General features: G+C 38.5%; 1 protein-coding gene across 15 annotated transcripts in view; it reads right to left on the bottom strand.

Annotated features, from left to right (window-relative positions):
* Window positions 1-19,059, bottom strand: part of mecom (MDS1 and EVI1 complex locus) — a 176,024-nt gene that overhangs the window by 16,279 nt on the left and 140,686 nt on the right. For 6 of the 15 annotated variants that reach the window (XM_059514026.1, XM_059514021.1, XM_059514018.1 and 3 more), the window contains exons 3-7: window positions 7,615-7,731; window positions 2,735-2,837; window positions 2,411-2,657; window positions 1,905-2,052; window positions 1,279-1,459 (exon numbers count right to left, since the gene is read on the bottom strand). In XM_059514026.1, the coding sequence (XP_059370009.1) occupies window positions 1,279-1,459; window positions 1,905-2,052; window positions 2,411-2,657; window positions 2,735-2,783 (625 nt within the window). In that variant the 5' untranslated portion in view covers window positions 2,784-2,837; window positions 7,615-7,731. Of the gene's footprint in view, window positions 1-1,278; window positions 1,460-1,904; window positions 2,053-2,410; window positions 2,658-2,734; window positions 2,838-7,614; window positions 7,732-9,364; window positions 10,067-19,059 lie in introns of those variants that run through there. The other 9 variants (XM_059514023.1, XM_059514022.1, XM_059514017.1 and 6 more) reach the window with 4 other exon arrangements.

Raw genomic sequence — 19,059 nt, 5'->3', positions numbered from 1 at the left:
GGTAGTGATTTTCCTGGAATGGCCTGAGTTAGCAAGCTAGTTACTGTCTGATATGTGGTGGCGGTGGGGGTCTACACGAGCTGTGTGGGATCAGCACTTCGAGGGTCAATGCATGAAGTTAAATCGTGCAAAGTTCAGAGGGCGCAGTATGATTTTAGACATTTAAATCGTTATGAAGGGCATGTGAACTCTTTATGCAGGATGAGATTAAGAATTGAGGTCCTTCTCATATGAGATTGGAGGTCAGAGGTCATGCACTGAAATCGAGAGTGCAGAGGTGGTGTACTGATATGCACTGTAGGGTAAAGTAAGTGTTCCAAAAGACTGGTAGGATTATAAGAACATTATTATGTTGGTATGGAGTGTATTATATTGTCAGTAATATTTACTAGATTTGACCAAGAATAAGATGTTGGAAATCATTACACACCACACCACAACTGAAGTGTACACATGGACAGAGACAGCCCACTTACAAACACAAACATGCACAGTCAATAAATACAGTATATCAAACATAACAGCCTGTAAAAAAAAGCAGTTTTAGGTTATAGCAAATAAAAACGGGATAACACGTTTTTTAAATTAAGTATTAATATATTAATTAAATATTAATATCAATTAATATTAACATTAATTAGACGCAAATAATAATAATAAAAAATACACACTAATATTAATAATACTACTAACATCAATATAATTTTCAGTTATTGCTCCTCAGTTCCTCATGTTAAAGACAACATGAAATCAAAAATGACCCTATTTTATTTCTCAACACATATTCCTGTTCTTTTTGTGCATGATTTATTAGTGCAACTATTTATACAAATAAAAATCTCTGACTGCCACTTTTCCAAATCTAATAAATTCCAGGTCACCACAAAAGTCTTTTCTCTGCCTGAATATTCAGTTTTCTGTGAAATGTGTCACATTTTAGGAGTTAAATGGGTTGCAAATGCTGTTTCATGTTGACTTTAAAACGTGCAAGATAGGGATTATAGACCGATTTGAAATGAACATAAGTGCTGGATAACCCAGGCCAGCTGGAGAGCTCCACCAGTCTTTCAAAAACAGATTTAGAAGACTCAAATCTATTTATGTTTATTCATTTGGTGGATCCAAAGCAAGTTACAGCACATTAAAGGTATACTTTTCTTTAAATACCAGCCACCCATCTAGAATCAAAATGTTTTAATTTGGCGGGAATTTCAAAAGGATGCTGGAGCTCTCCAGCTCTGTGGTGTGGTGTTCAGAGTAGAAAGCATGCAGACTTACATATGAAGGGTCTGAGTGACTTACATATGAAGGGCTTGACGGAAGAGTGGATGTGTTTGTGTTGTTTAAGGCCCGAGGAGGTGGCGAAGGTCTTGCCGCAGTCGGGGCAGGCGTGAGCTCTCGCCCCTACATGCTGAGAGCGAATATGCCTCTGCAAGTTACTGGGGTCTGTGAACACCTGCTGGGTAAAGAGAGAGATATAGGGACAAAGTTTACATGCACAGCCTATAGATAGCAGGAATCTTATTGGAGTGGATCTCAAGTGGTTTTGATTGGACATTAAAGTGGCAATCAAAAGTACCAGAACTGATTATTGTACAAAAGTAAACAAAAACGTTATTTTTAACAAACACTGACATCTATACATGCTTATGAATTTGTTCTGACTCGACATAAAACAAAGGAAAAAAAACAATAAATAAAAATGTTCTCCACTTGTATGATAAGGTTATTTATTTTGCTATCCACACTATATATGATTATATAGTTAGTTGCTTTTTATTAATTGCATTTAAAACATGCATTTTTATATGGTGGAATTATTGTCGAGTTTGTGATAACAGAAGGTGTGTTCCGGTAAAAGATGCCTGTTTTTGCACACGTCTTTTCTAATGTCTGGACTCTACCTTTGAGCAGTTTTCACATTCATAATGCTTGCCGCTGTCATGTGACATCTGGTGGCGAATCAGGTTTGATTTCCAGTTGAATGCCTTCGGACACTGATCACATTTATATTCCCTCTCATCGGAGTGAGACAATGAGTGAGTGTCCAGACTGGAGCAGACAGAAAAAGAAAGAGAATTATCAGTTTTTAGTGTGTTTTGGTAGAAGCATGAAATAAAATAAAATAAAATAGTAGTTTTGAAATAAAATGAAACAAAACAGCAGTTTTAAAATAAAATAAAGTGAAATAAAACAGCAGTGTTGTAAACCAAAAAAAAAAAAAAAAAATAGCAGTTTTAAAATAAAATAAAACAAAATGCAGTGTTTTAAAATAAAATAAAGCAAGAATAAAAAAGCAGTTTCAAAACAAAAAACAAAACAACAAAACAAAACAAACCAAACCAAACCAAAACAAAACAAAACAAAACAAAAAACAAAACAAAACAAAACAAAACAGCAATGTTCTAACCTCTGGGCATCAGGAAAGACCTGCTCACACTCCTTACACTCCTGTGGGGAGCGGGGTAAGTTCAGGGGGTGAGTGTGTAAGTGCAGCGGGTCAAGATCAGGATCGTCCACGGCGCTGGCCAGACCCTGCTTAGACAGCTTGAAGCCAGAGGACGGTGGGGTACCACACGCATGCTTCTGATGGTCCAAAAGCTCTGAACCAGACTCAAAGTTCAGGTCACAGTCCTCACAACGGTATTGACGCTCCTCTGCAGGACAACAGAATGAGTGAGTTAGCAAGCGAGCGAGTTTGTGTGTGTTTATGTGCGTCTGAGTGCAATCTTACCGTGTATGTCTGGAGCCATGGTCTCACATGAAAAATCCTCAGCCTTCATGAACAGTAAGAGTTCTTCACCTGGCTGGACCTCTCGGACCACACGGTAAAAGATCTAGAGAGAAAGACAGATGTTTAACAAGGGACAGAATACTGATACACTACTATTTAATGTTTTTTTTTTAAAGAAAAGATATTCAGCAAGGACACATTAACTTGATCAGTAAATTAAATAATAATGTTAACAAAGTTTCTATTTAAACTTTAAACTATTCTAAAACTTTTTACTTTTATATAAATATAACATTTCAGATGAATGACTATTTAATAAACAAAAAAACCTGATAAACTTCACATTACTAACAAATCAGATTTTAGTGTCAGTGCAGTATTTTCTTTTATAACAATTCCTTTCTATTTGATACTATTTATTTTATTTTCCAAATGGTGGAACAGTCATGAAACTCTCACAGAGCATGTGAAAAAGAAAAAAATGATTTCAAATGACAATACATTTTGATGGACAAACAATGATGGGAACCTGAGCTCGAGCGTGTGTGTGTGTTTGAAAGAGACGGAGTTAAAGAATCCGAATGGAGACCTATCAGTTTGACACACACACACTTCCTGCGTGAACACAATAGGTAGTGGGAGAAACAGTTGTGTTATTTGGATGGTGTTATTTTTGGCAAGCCTTGAAGGCATTAGACGGCTCTTTTCCTGTTCAGTCTGGTGGTGACATTTGAGCATTCTTATTAGGAATGTCACACAATTAGACAGACACGCACAAAAACTCTTGATAATATGATAAAGGCAACAGAGAGGTGGAGACCCCTTGGAAACGCCATGGTCATTATGTGTGTGTGTGTGTACAAGACCCAGCAGGCCGCAGGGGACACGGAGGGACCGAGTCCTGCTCTATTGTTTAACAGGAGAATACAGGGAACTAGCAGGACCCTCAAGACAACATGAGAACGGAGTCTCTCTCACACACTTTCACGGCCTGTCTACCCCTTCTGGTGCCTTCCTGCAGATCTCTGATATCTTGTACTTGTAATGTTACAGCCGACCCTCTTTCTGTGACTGTGTGTGTGTTTTTATTGCACACACTCACGCACAAAGACAGGGAGCAAAGGGCCACCATAATATTGTGAGTACATAACAAAGGCAAAGCTGTTCAAATGCTGTGTGAGGGGCCGTGGGGTGAATGATACGGGCACACACACTCATACAACGTGTTGGCCGGGGACACAGTGGGCCAGCCAAGCTCAGAGATCAGGGGAGTTTACTGGGCATCACTCCTGGCAACCCATCCTGGGCTGTGCTCTGGTTCTTCAGTGCCAAGGGTGAGTGCCAACCTGCGAGTCTTTTCAGATGCCATAGAAGGGTGTGTGTTTGGCTGTGTGCACATGCTCACACACACTGTTCTGAGGATGAATGTGTATTATTGGGAGGACCTTTGAGGGGTAACCACAACAAATTGTTATATATCAGGACGAGTAATACAAAAGTTACTACAGCTTGATCAAATTGACTACAGAAGTTAGCTAGATCTGGAAAATTCACTCTGGATGTTTAAAAAAGCTAAATAAAATTATACAAATATTAATATCTACCTACAGTGTAAAAGAATACAAAAATGTATTAAAAATATGTAGTAAATAAACGAAATAAATCCATGGACATTCCCAAAGATAAAAATAAATAAATGTGTTCTAAAATAAAATAAAATTACTAAATAAAATAATAAATAGCTGAGTTTATAAAAATAAAATAAAAAATATTCACTCACTCATTCACTCCCTGGATTCTCCCAAAGGTAAAATGAAATGAAGTATATGCATATGAATACATATAGAAACATGTAATTATAAAATGTAATTTAATATAATAAAATACAATATAATACAATAAACAGTAAATTAAAAAAGCAAATAAATAAATTAAGAAATTACAAACACACACACACACACACACACACACACGTGTTTCAAAGTTTCAAAAAATAAATTAATAACAATAAAAATAAATAAATAATAATTTTTACAGTATGTCCTCATTGGACAGCTAGGTAAACGCTTGAGTGTGTCTGGGTTAGGATGTCTGGCAGTTTCAGGTTAACTGGTAAGTAAAGGTTGTAAACTTTCAGTGCTTATAGTAATAGATTGAGTCAGCTGAGTTAATCACACAGTCAACAAAGCAGGCCATTACTAGACCTCATAGAGAAAGAATATGACACTAATATGACTAATTTTGACCCACACTGAACCACAGAAGACGAATCCTTCAACATTTATCATCACGGCTTATCTTTCTAAGACTTTAAGATACACAGACACTTGCACTTGACTTTGAGGGCACTGAGAAGTGCACTAGATAATCGTTACCTTGACTTCAGTGATTACTGAAGCAAACAGCGCAACACTTTCCTCTCCAAGTAAGAGAGGTCACTTCATATACAAGCATCACGCACACACAGACTCACATAGCTCGACTCTATTGTGTAAGTGTCTATGAGAAACGGATGTTAGTCGACTGATGTCCTGATAAACAGGTCCATTAGATCCTTCGTTCAGCACTGTAGGAATGAAAAACACTCTCACACCGACCAACACCTCACACTCCCCCTTTTCCCCTTCCCCAGGTCCAGTGAAAAGGTGATGAGTGATAAACTGGAATAATCGGACAATCAACGTTCCTTGTGTCCAAGTCAATCAATATCTGTCCAGCCGTGGATTTTCTTCCTGTTAATTGTTCTAGGTAACACTTCAGCTAAGAATATTTTAGTGTTAAATATCTTAACTGAAATTATGAATCTAGCATTTTGTTTCATGCTGATTTTCCTCTTCAATTTTAAAGAACTATCTAAGCAGTAAACAGTAACAAGATTCAGATTCATCCAACAATTTTGTTATTTTACACAGATAACATCTTAAAGAATAAAGGAAAGCTGTACGTGAAAAAAAGAGTGGGATCGGAAAAGAAGAGCACATTCCTTCACCTCCACGTAGCCAAAATCTATTCTTTATGAAAACTGATAACGGTCAGTCTTTTGTATCTCTCTCTCCAGGTTTTGTCGCTATAAGGAGGAACAGCGTGATTATAAAAACATGTGGGATGCCGGAAGCCATAAAGTCTAAGCACAACTCTTTGTTATGACAAGGTGTCATACTTTAACAATTATGGCCCATATCATAACGCTGTGTCTTAACCGGTTCTCTTCCTCTCTTTCTAGTTTCTCTTTATGAAAACCTTTAGAAAAGTCAAATATTTGGAAAATCTAGACCTCCCAGCCATCACATTGTCTTGCTTGCTTTCTCATCATTCAGAAACACATTTCAGATTGAGAGACGTTTTGATTTGATTCTTCTAGTGGATCTTATTTTGCAAAGTTGAATATGGAAAATACAATTGGCCTGTTTAACATGTGAATGAATCCTCAGCATACGTCATTTCACTTGAAAAGGCCGACTGGTGCTTTGAGAGTTCTTTGTTATCTGTAGACAGGCAAAGGGTAAATTCATTTCATAATCGCTGAATATCTCACTGTGTGATTTGGATGTTCAAGAAGGGTGTGATATCTCCAAAATAATCCTGATGGCATGAACTGATCGCAAGATTATTGTTTTGTTAGATTTAGCTTGCTGTGCTGTGTAGTGGTTCAAGAAAGCACAACAAAACTTCAACTCAACCCAATCCAACCCAGCTAAACTCCATTTAAATCCACTTGTCTCTAGTCCAGATCAATGCATTCAGGATTAAATCCAGTCCATCTATACTAATCTCCGTTTACTCCAGTCCAGTCTAATTTGCTTGAACTAATCTTAATTTAATCTAGTTTAACTCAGTTTGCCTCATTTTAATTTATTTCAGTCCAACTCAAGTTTAACTGAGTTGAATTCAGATTTGACATAACTTTATTTAATTCAGTTTAATCCTGTACAACTCAACTCAATTTAATCTCAGTTCAAATCAAACCAACTCAACTCAGTTTACAATATAACTGAATATAGTCGAACTCGGTTCAGTATAACTCAGTGAATCCATTTTTTCAAATATGGACTTGAAACTTTAAAAGTTGCATTTTAGACACACACAAAAAAATGACAAACTAACCTCACAGAAATGAATGTGAATGTGAATGTGAAGTGACATTCAGCCAAGTATGGTGACCCATACTCAGAATTTGTGCTCTGCATTTAACCCATCCAAAGTGCACACACACAGAGCAGTGAACACACACACACTGTGAACACACACCCAGAGCAGTGGGCAGCCATTTATGCTGCGGCGCCCGGGGAGCAGTTGGGGGTTCGATGCCTTTCTCAAGGGCACCTAAGTCGTGGTATTGTAGGTGGAGAGAGCACTGTACACGCACCCCCCCCCCCCCCACCCACAATTCCTAAGACTTCCGACTTCCCTAAGGTTTAACCTTTTAAGGAAGAAAATAAAAAATAAAAAGGAAACAGTCAAATTTTGTGGTGTGTAAAATACTGTGAATAAAAGCTGTGAATTTATGGAAATGACTCATTCTCTGTCTTCTCTCTCTCTTTTAGTCCCTTTCTAACTGTCTTTCACTCCATAAGGATTCAGGAATTTGTCGTCCCTCATATCTGAATGCAAAGATACAAAATGTGTGATTATCATCATGCTTGACCGAGAGAGTATGTGTGGGTGTGTGTGTGTGATCTTGGCCTGTGGTCCTTCACGCTGCAGCCAAGATACAAAAGACCAAAACACAAAAACACATTGACACACACACATCGAACGAGAATGAAAATGCAGAAGGAATCTGCTATTAAAGATAGCAGAAACACCTTTAAACACTTCATTATGTTGGCCATGCAGGTGCTTTGAGTGTGTGTTTGTGTGTGTGTGTGTTCTCCACGTACCTGCTCATGTATCTGGCAGGCTGTGAGGTTGTGTTGGTGGGTGGATGGAGAGATCTGAACGTGCCTTAGCCAGCTCCTGCTATCACACACGCTCCCATCCAAACCTGTCCGCTCGCCCTGAGAGAGAAAGAGAAGAGAGAGAGAGAGAGAGAGAGAGAGAGAGAGAGAGAGAGAGAGAGAGAGAGAGACAGATCAGTCTTTGATCTTGAACTTTAACAGATTACTGTGCAGTGACTAAAATCTCATGCCACCCACTGAGGCTTAGAAAACGGCGATACAGATAAGTCTAACTTATGACACACACACACACACACACACACACACACTTTCTCTAGGACACTTACACACACTCTGACAACATCATCTTCACACACTTCACTTCTCACCCTTTCTCACAGACTCCTCACCTTTGCTTTTTATTCATCAAGCGAATGGCACAAACAAAACATTCTTAACTTCATCTTAAACATCATAGTGGCTCAGATCACTTGCATCTGTTCAAGTAAGTTTTACACATCAACATCACAAAGATTTATTTATTTAAAAAAAATTTTTTTTGCATTTGGTAAAGTATTTTGTGAAACAGGCCTTAGAAATAAAAATATAATTTATACATTTTAATACCTAGTTGGTAGTTATCTAGTTTTTTGCAAATATCCACAGCAAACAATTTAAAGGTTTTACAATATATTTAAAATACAAATTTGAACATAAAAAGGAAATGCTTTAAAAGGTTCTACATTTCAGATTTGCGTGCAAACCAAATGATTTTGCAAAGACAATAAATGTTTAACAAAGACAGACTTTCACGTCTGCCCAGTAACAGTCTTCACATTACTGCATTTTCTGCCAAAACTCTCGAAACAAAAATAACGAGTTTATCTTTCACAGAGCTGCCAAACTACTGTTACAGTCCGTACAAACTTTCTCTCTCGCTCTATCCGTGATGCGAAACAAATATGAACACTTTATTAACGAATAAAAAACGGGATAGTTGCCTTTAAGTGCAAACTAAACATTTCTTTTAGGCTTTGAGTTTATGTAGTTTGACGCCAAATAAATCCACCGCGCGCAGACTCAACCCCTCCCAAACAACCCATCTCTCTCTTTTTTTAAAAGAAATATAAAACAAATAAACGGTGTTAAAATAAATGGATAAAAACAAAATGTCAGAAATTAAACAGGACATTTAGCAAAAGAAAGTGTATTACAATGGTCTAGAAAGATATTGTTAAAACCATGTGTTTTTGTGGAAAAAGAAAAAAAATGTTTTATTACTTCAAACTAAACTCGTAAAACTAGAAACATTTGTCAGCTGTAATAACTTTCAGTTTTATTTTCTTTAGTCTTGTGATGAGAACCCATCTGCTGCTTTCATTGAATAAAATTAGTTTCATTTGGAAAACGATGCACACAATTGTATAAAACAAAAACAAAACGCGAAATATCGCTCAGAAAATACGTTTCAAAGGAAAAGTAAATAAAAGGCAATAAAAAGTTACTGAGGAAAAAAAAGCCAAAATACTACATAAGTACAAAATCTATATTCAAATAAAAAATAAATAAAAAGCTGGAGATGTTAGCGACGCACAATGCATTCGAGCGTTACGCTTCAGCGCAAAAAAACCAAAGCCCTTCATTTTGATACAATTAAACAAGTTCAAAGGTGAAGGATGAATGGACTTTTATTTGACCATTAATTCGCGGCTTGTCAGAGAGAAACGTTAATATAAGAACACAAACCGCCTACCTTAAGAGCTCCACGGAAATCTCACTGGGAGGAATGACTCAATGAAAGGACACCAAAAAAACTCACAACAGCCTCAAATGAAGCTCTTACGCGAACGCTGTTTCGCGGCATGTAGCCTATCCCGTGTCTCTTGCTGAAGAAAAAAAAATAGCTGTCTCTCTCCTCTCGTTTTGCTCTTATCAAGCGGACGACACGCTAAATTTCCCCGCGGACAAAAACTTTGTCCAACTTCAGTCCGTTCCTCCGCGAATCGTGTGGCTTAAAGTCCCCAGGTGTCGGTCTGTGTGACTGGCGGATTTATTCACTGTCCCTCTTCGGGGCATCGGATCGCGAATGAAAGAGTGTGAAAATGAAACGAGGATCGTCCACCTTCAGTTATCTGAACGTGTAGGAGTGTCTCTGTCTGTCCCGTTCCAGTGGATCCTCTCTTGTCCCATGCGAGGGAGATGCGCTGAGGAGGAGGAGGAGGAGGGGGGGGGACCTGTCTCGCGTGTCCACCGGTCGGAAGTTGCGCGAGGCTCCCCCACGCTCGCGGAGAGGCGAGGTCAGCGCGAGGTCGGGACGGGGCTGCTCGTGGATAGACCCGAATTTCCCCGCTTTGATGAAGCCATCCAGTAATCACGAAATCAGTGGCGTTTTCCCTCCCCGCTTGCTTCACTCGCGAAAACGAGGGAGGCTCGTTCAAGTGAAAGTGCACTTAACTCTGTTAGATTGTTTTATTTAAGACTAAATGACGTGCAATTAACATTACGACTAATTTAAGAACTAACATTTACGTTCAGCTTTAGTAAACACCAACAGAGCTACTTTAACTTTTCAAATAATTCCTTTTTTTATTATTTTCCCCACGTGCACAATACACCTGCTCCTACTAGCCCACGACTGAACACGATTGACAAAATAAATTCTCTCCCATCTCTTCACACACCCACAAATCAAAATGCATTTTTTCACAAAACAGATTATTATTTTTTAAATCACCAACTTCAACTTTTTTATGAGAAAGAAAACTTCTCTGCAAACAGACATTAGGTGGTTACTTTAGACTCACTTGTTTTTTTTGTTTTTTTTTTGCATTATTTGGTCAACTAGATTTTTCAAGTGGTTTAGCAATTAGCTAACACTGTTTTTAGTTTCTAAAGAACTTTAGAACTTGAACGATGTCATATCGCATTAGACACTTATTTTTAAGAGTGAGACTTTTGGAGTCCAGCGCATTAAAGAAGCGCAATCCATTGACGGGACTCTAATGACTCTGATGAAGATGAATATGTCTCCCTGGCCTATCTTTGACATTGAACTCAAGGTCTAGATAATGTCCATTGTTAATGAAATCGCAGGGCAGAAGCGGAGGAAGGACAGGAAAAATCATGTGTAAATACGACGGCCCTCGCCAGAGATTCCCATACACCCGCGCTCCTTGAGAACCGCAAAGAGACCCCGGTCCGCCGCGCATCGATTTCCTGCCATTCCTCGACTTGTCCATTGTTGGAAGCCTTTTTAATTTAGCCATAAATTGGGAAAGCTCAAGCTATGAGCTGTTCTATTTTCTCCCTGTCAGGATGAGGGATTTGGTTTATGATGCATTGTGTATTAAATACAAGTAATCTGGGAAAGTGATTGCCTGGCCTCGCCGGGGTCTGATGGAGGCTGGTGATAGAGGCTCCTCAGCTGAACTGTTCAAAAAAGGAGGGATAAACAAAAGGGCCGGTGGTATCTGTACCAAGCCTGGGGTAACACGGGGTAAGAGAGCCACGGGGCAGGGGCAACTCTTGGAGCGTCACCCAGCGCTTCTCCGGTAGATGGCGTAGTGAGCCGGGTTTGGAAACGGGAGGAAAACTTTCCTTTTCCGCAGGAATGAAGTTGCATTTTTTGGCATTGGTGACACGTTGTTTAATATCGTATGTGTAGGAAAAACCTGCAGGCAGTATTTGAATGGGCACAAATGTTTAATTCGATAGATTCGAGGAGTCTAGAGACTGTATTATTTAGAGAACTGGCCGCCTCTCGCTCGCTCTCGCGCGCGCGCTCTCTCTCTCTCTGGAGGGAAGCGCATCAGTCAAGCGCGGAGCTGTGGAGCTACCGAGACCGGGAGTCATTTCTTTTCACGGCTGCGAAATTGCTGCACACAACGCCGTACACATTAAGGCGTCAAATTGCTAGATGGAACATGAAAGATTCAGTTGTATTGCCTCCAAATAGAAAATCGCCCAAACGACATACAATGCAACTCGACGCTTAACCATGATTGAATTCAATAAAACGGAATTTAATCCGAGCTTATAATGAATTTATTAAATAAAAGCACTATCATTTAGATAGTAGATCTAGTAGAGTTTTTTTTGTTTGGGTGTTTGTTTAAACTACGTTACAGCTGACTGCACATGGATCTATGACAAACTGCTACAGACATCAGAGATGATTCTTGGGAGAAATCCTTTAAAACAATCAAGGTTAAAACACGTGCCATGTAGTCTTTGACTCTGTAAATGTGGTGGTGTAACAAGTAAAAAAAACAACTAATATTTTCTAAATTATTAGGCTATACTTTCAAAAAGTTTTCAAACATTTTTTGTTAAAAACATTCATTACAAATAGCATTTTACTTTATTTTAGGGCATGATTAGCCTAGCTTTTCTCAATTTCTTAAACTTGACAACACTTTCATGTTTCATAATAAGAATATATGTGATAGCCTTAATACTAGTCAACATAAAAAATGACATGACTTACTTGACAGAGGTTCTCAAGGGTGCGAAGAGGTCCTCTTTATTTCATGTTTTTTTTTTTTTGGTCACATGACAAAAAATGACTTCCTGCATGTTTGTTTACGCTTTTTTTCACATAGCTATTAATAACATTTTAAACAGAATTACTATAGGCCTACTGATTATTTAAAAATAAATAATAAATGATTACCAAGCTTGCCAACATTACTTTTTTTCTTTCAAAATATTTTTAAATGAAACATTTCCCCCTCCTTTTTACAATCATCGGAGAGTTACACCACCTAACTGTACCCACAACATGAATATTAAAATCACATTTAATACAAAAGTCCATCAAATAAAAGTTTTATTGACGTCACTGAATTGCTTCATTTTAATGTGTTTTTAATTAACCTAATAGATTAGGAAAACGCGAGTCACCTCATTCACCCACAGCCTAACAATTAATAACTACAAAACATGTTATGATCGGAGGATTATCAAATGTTTGGCGTTTTATGAACTGTTTGAACAGAATAACAAATTAAAATTAAATCTTTTTATTTATTTATTTTTTTGAGAAGGCGCTTTGAAGTTGTTTCAAAAAGTTCTTGGTCACGCTTGTTTTATTTGTTTGTTTGTTTTGAAGCACTTTAAAGCTGCATCTTGTATTTTGTTTCGCTACATAAAACCAGTAGGCCTATGCTAAAGTTTGGATGCAGCTACGCGTTCCCCGTTCCTCTCTTCAAGACGCAATAGTTTGGCAGGCAGCGCCGCAGCTCGGGTTTGTTTATTTGCAGAGAACTAGCGCTGGACCGCGCGCATTAAGCCGTTAGCTAAAGTTGTGCGGAGGGGAATCCCAGATGGGCGAGAAACTGACGCCGGGAAGGAGCTGCTCCCCGCGGTCTTCCTCGGCCCTGGAGTCGCGCTCTAATGGAAACACTGTGTACGAGATGCATTCCAGCACATCCTAACGGGAAAGGGGGGGAAGAAAAGGAAAATATCGCAGCCAAATCCACATGAAATAGTTCAACCATTCATCGAGATAGACCTCCCATTGACAGGAGCGAAAAGCTGCATTAAGCCTGCACCGCGCCTCCCTGCAGACGCTGGACTCCACAACCAGCTATTAATTTAAAGTGCGGGGCCACTCAATCAATGGGCTCAACCAAAACTCATTTAAAACTGCTCCAACAGACCAATTTAGAGCCCGGGGCTGAGACTCCTTACCACTTAGTCATCTTTTGTCTGCCTATAATAGCTTGAAAATCTAATGAAAACAGCTATAACATTTTCTTAAAAACGTGGCAATAGCTTTACATTTCAAATAGACAGATATAAGAACAATGTCATCATCAACAACATTAATAAGGGGATATACATCATCTGGACAATTTTATACACAGTCTATGATGAACATGTTTTCGGATTCTGAATTTAAAAAAAAAAAAAAAAAAAAAAAAAATATATATATATAATGTTTTTTTTTTTTTTGTGATTTTTTTTTTTTTGAGGTTAAGTACAAACACTGGAAAAAAAGGAAAAAGAAAAAGGCTGAAATTCTTGAAATAAACAATAACTGACATTAGTTTGTCATAATCATTTGTTCTTAAGTGACTTTGCTTAAAAGTAAACCAAACTCATTTTTCCACCAAAGTAAAATGTGAATCATCCAACCCACGCTGCAATCCATGCTGAACATCACGTGACAAGAAAAACGACACAGAGAAGAGCCCTTTGACTGCATGTCAAAGTCATTATGTTTTTAGTAATATCACTTTTTGGAAAAGGCTCTGGCCATTTCAAATGGAGCAAACTTATATTTTGAAAACAAAAATCATCTGAAAACTTAATTATGTTCACACTCACATGCATTTGAGTTGCAAAAAAAAGGTTACTTAGTAATTAGCATTTATTTAAGTACATGATGGCTTACACCATTTGAACTTTCAAAATCAATTAATCATTTTTTTGTGGTAAAAATGTTTTTCAAATGTGAAACCAACATGGATGCAAATATTGTTTCTACTTTTTTCCCCCAGCATTTTTCTTTTGCAACAAAACCAAAATAATAAAGGAGAAAAAACACAAACAAATAATATCAAAACATCAAAATGACAAGATGATTTATTAAGTGTGGCACGTCTGTTAGTGCAATTCTGCATATTTTGGCATTTAAAAAAATATTGCATGTGTGGCACACAAAAGTGCCACTCTTCTCCATCTGTATCCCTAAATAAAATACTCTTGAGGGGCTTTGAGAGCTCTCTTTCCTAACACCAACCAATTACCATTAAAAGAGAAGGGAGGAAATGAAAGTGGAAAAATGTAAATAAAAAATTTCCTCGGATCTGGAGGTAGGCCCGTAGCACGTGTGTTAATCTCCACCTCAGTAATTTGGTTCTGTGAGAGAGGTACTGCATCCCCGCTGCTGTGCCCTGCGTGCCATAAATCACAGCTTTATGTGGACGGGGTCAGTGCGCCCCCCTCCTCTGAGGTGCCCTGGCTTAGTCCATTGCGCCTGCGCCGTGTTTACCCTTACACTCGGTCCCTGGCTCCCTGGTTCCTAATTATTTATTTATTCGCCAGGGTCAAAGAGAAAGAGTGTGTTTCTGCTGTCTATTTCAGTAGTTCGTTGTGTTGAATTAGTACCCCATCATCTTGGCCCTGTCTGTGCAGTCTCACCCGCCGTGTCCCCTGCCGGCCCTGGGGCCCGAATGCATGACGAGGGGCCTATGTTTCATCTCCAAGCACACACACATCCAAGTGAAAACAAAATTGGCTGAGATCCCAAAACTTCCACCTACATGCTGAATAATTTAGTCTTTATATTTGAAGAACAACCGTGTGGAACACACAGCTACCACATATTGATTGTTTAAATGCAATATGCGCCACTTTATTGCAACATCACACATCTTCAATTCATCATTAAGAGCCTAAAAAGTCTTCTAAGGAGGATCAGTTAGTACAAGCATAATTTATGTTTTGGATATGAAACACATTCGTGTAAGTGGCGGGACCCGTTGCGCCGGAAGGTCGGGTGCGAAACAGATAGATTGTGTTCTCTGGTTAACATGAAGTTAATTGCTTTGACAGCGGGAATGACAAGACGTGACTCGGGCGCAATAACACAGGCCGGCCAAAAACAGAACCAGTAGTCTGCAGCACAATGCGCTATTCAAACCGTGAGACTTATAGGGGCCAAGGGGGAATGTGTTTTTTTTCCTCAAAAACATAGGTGGGAAGTGCTGGATTGTATTCACACCACTGATTTTTGGGGTTGAGAAGTCTCTCCTGAAGTGTGGCCTCAGGCACCGCGCAGCACACAGTCGACCGTTGGAATGTGCCACCTCAGGGGGACGTTGAAAGGAGGGGTTTATGATAGGGGCTTTGGTAATCACAGATACTTCCCTTTCGTTTCCACACACACACACAAATGTCCCAAACTGTATGCTGGCCATGGGGTGTGATAAAGTCGGCAGCTGTGTCAAGAGGTAATGTTTTTAAAACATAAATTAGTGAGGCGGGAGAAGTGTACCTAAAACGCAACACGACATGCTGGAAATATCAACTTCATTTACCACAGTAAAACACACACACAAATAGGCATCTCTGTGTTTTGGAGGGTAATTAGATATCCCTATAAAGCCTACTATATTATATTTAATATGCAAATTTCTGCAGCCTCAGTATGATCAAAACTTCGCTGAAATTCCTGTTGTCTACAGTCTACAACATCTGGCATTTGATCTCTTAATCTTCATTGTATAGCATTGAAACATATGCATTTTATGAGCTTTGATCATAAAACTAAGCATTTAAATATCATACAGACAGTTGTATTATTGGAGATATAGAATGACAATTGATATTTATAAACATTTTATGGAAGTAGCCAGCTATTCTATTATAAAAATCTCACTGGTTTACATTACAAGCTAATTTCATCTTCACATTTGGCTATATAAATATCAGCAACAAATTGAATATTTTCACTGAGTTTGTTCCACTGAATAAAACTGAGGTGTTTTTTCTTCCTTAAAGTATCTATATGACCTCCATATTCATAAAAGTCTGATTAAAGCATCAACAAAAACACGTGTGCAGACTCTTATCTAAAGGTTTCATTAAACTATTCCATTTAGATTTTCCTGACCATTATTTCACATGTCAGGCTTTACAGGGTTAATATCCTGTGTGCATCATTTTTAAAAGACTATTTTAATGCTAAAACAGTAGAACGTACCACCTCAGATCCGAGACGGGGGTGCTGAACATTCATTACGTTTATTGAGCTGTCTGACAGCCTTTGATGTGTGATGCACTTGAGAGGTAACAGCAAGCTCTCTCATACGCCGTGTCCAATTTAAAGCCTCATTTTTAATATTTGAGAGATAGGCCTATCCGGTGTGCTTACAGACACGCGCACACACTCACATGCACCTTTATCGTAATGGGAAATTAGATACCACAACGAAGGCTCATTACATCCACAGGCCGCCGCTTGGTGTCTTAAACCGAGCGGGAAATGAAATTCCTGTGGCCATTAAAACAGTCAGGTCTGGGTTTTAATAATCACGCATGTAAGAGGCACTTAGCGCGCGACGCAATCTTTTCAGCACCACCCTGTAAACTGGAAAAAAAAAGAAAACCATTAAGGCTGCAAATGCAGGTGTTTCGGAGGCGACAGGCACACATGTGCTACCGATGTGCTAGCAGGCATGCGGCAGCAATTTTCATTTTGGCCTGCCACCATAATGCGTTCGCACCTTTTCAATTGCGAGCAAAAATCGTGAGTGCTAAAAGATCGTCAAATAAATGCGTCATTCAGAAATGGAATTCCGATACTTCAAAAAGCCAACCGGGATTATGCTGATGATGTAAATCACAGCCTATTAATGTAACATTATGTTCTTTGATTTCCTCTCACTTAGCTGTGATGCTCACTGTAGGCTTGAGAGAAAAAAAAGACCAATTTCCTCTCCAGACCATGTGATCTTTTTCGCCGACTGGATTCCTATAGGCTTTATCGCATGGGCGACTTTTACTCAGCACTTCTCCGAAGGCTAAGTTTATCTAAGGAGCGTTTAAAAGGAAATGGACACCCTTAGTTTAATTGCAAGCAGAACTAACCGAACGCAACATTTCAAAGAGGATAAAAAAGACAGCTCGGCCTAATTAACTTGTCGGAGCGAGATTTGGTTACTCCTATTTAGAGCTTCACTGATTTTCAGTAGCTTCAAAGGGGAGCAAAGTTGGAGAGTTGGTTTATATATAAGCAGAGTTGGTTTATATTTAACCCAGGAAGAGGCTGAAGTGCTGCGACACAAATGGCCACATGTTTGCGTTTATGAGTTTGTTTGTATATTAAATGAATGCAGAAACCCAAAAAGTATTTCAGATTCCATTCTCATGTTTTAGTCTGTGTGTGTGCATGTGTGTTTGTGTGTGCTTGAACCAGGTGCTGATTGACTTGTCAGACATGGGCATCAATAGTGCAGGTTTACTCAATTCCAGCCCAATCATGGAGGTGTCACATGCTTTTGGGCAGCATGCGGGCACCGGGCAGGCCTGGTCTGATAAATCTGCTTTTATGAGGGCCAGTTATAGTTTTTATGGCTGAATGTTGGAGAGACTGATTCAGTGATCAATCATGTGTGTGTGTGTGTGAGCGAATAAGACAACGGTGAGCGACACACACTCTCAGGAACAGGTGGATCGATGCTTATTGTGAGTTTGGGGTGATGGAACACCATTGGGATATGACTAGATCATCTCTCTCTCCCTCTTTATTTCCCTCTTTCATCGCTCGTCATCTCTCCATCCCTCCTATATTTCACTCTTCCATTTTTTTCTCTTGGCATAACTCTTCATCCATCTTTCATCGCATTCTCTGCATTACTCAAAACGCCAAAGCTCTTTCCTCTATTCTTTCTTTACACCCCTCTCTCTCTTTTTCTCTACTCTTCACAGTGATTAAGTCCTAATGCATGAAACCTCAGCGAACTTTACATAAACACGCTCTCCTTACATAAACTAACATCGATACATTTCTCTCCCTCTCTCTTATGGACGAACAACATCTGTAGTGCCCTGAAATATCGATTAGAACAGAAACAGGCACACACAAAAACACACTGACCACACCAAGACGGTAGTTTCCCTGAAGTTGCTGGATGGAGTTTGAAACAAAGGCCAAAGAGAGAGAGGGGCCCTGCAGATGGAGAGCCAGGAAACGGCTACTGATTACACACACATTCTCTTCTCATTAACACACACACAATTATACACACTCACCTCCCTTTGCATCCTACCTTCAAAGCATTGCACTCATACAGGTTTAAGGAAGTGTCCCACCAGACACTTTTTTTCAGCTTGAACATCTTACACAACCATCAAAGTTCATTTGTATTCATTACTAAGGAATTAAATGTTTCTGATTTCACTTCAACCAGGGATTTGATTATGGTTTCTTGTATATAGTATTTTTTAGTACACAGCCTTTTAGTACTTAGTATTACAGACAACTTTAATATAATATTTAAGTTTAATATATAATCTTTTTTTTTTTTTTTAAAACAATTTTAAACTTTAGATAAAATAATTCTCCATTTATTTGATCGAAAATACAGTAAAAACTAATGTTGTGAAATGTTATATTTCCTTTATACTATTACTACTATACTACTGTTTTAGTTGATATATTTTAAAATGTAGTTTATTCCTGTGATGACAAAGATGAATTTTAGCAGCTATTTTAGTCTTTATTATCACACAATCCTTTAGAAATCATTCTAATATGCTTGATTTGTTGCTCAAGAAACATTTCTTATTATTATCGGTTTTAAAATATTTGTAGCAACTATGATACTTTTTTCAGAATTCTTTGATAAAAATAAAAAAAATCGAAAGAACAGAATTGGTTTTAAATAGAAATCTCCATTATAAATGAATTTACTGTCACTTTCAATCAAATTAATGCAT

The sequence above is a fragment of the Carassius carassius genome, chromosome 28 (assembly GCF_963082965.1).
Source record: "Carassius carassius chromosome 28, fCarCar2.1, whole genome shotgun sequence".
In the NCBI taxonomy this organism is placed as follows: Eukaryota; Metazoa; Chordata; class Actinopteri; order Cypriniformes; family Cyprinidae; genus Carassius; species Carassius carassius.
The sequence above is the reverse complement of the archived record's forward strand: the minus strand, read 5'-3'. Positions and strand labels throughout refer to the sequence as shown.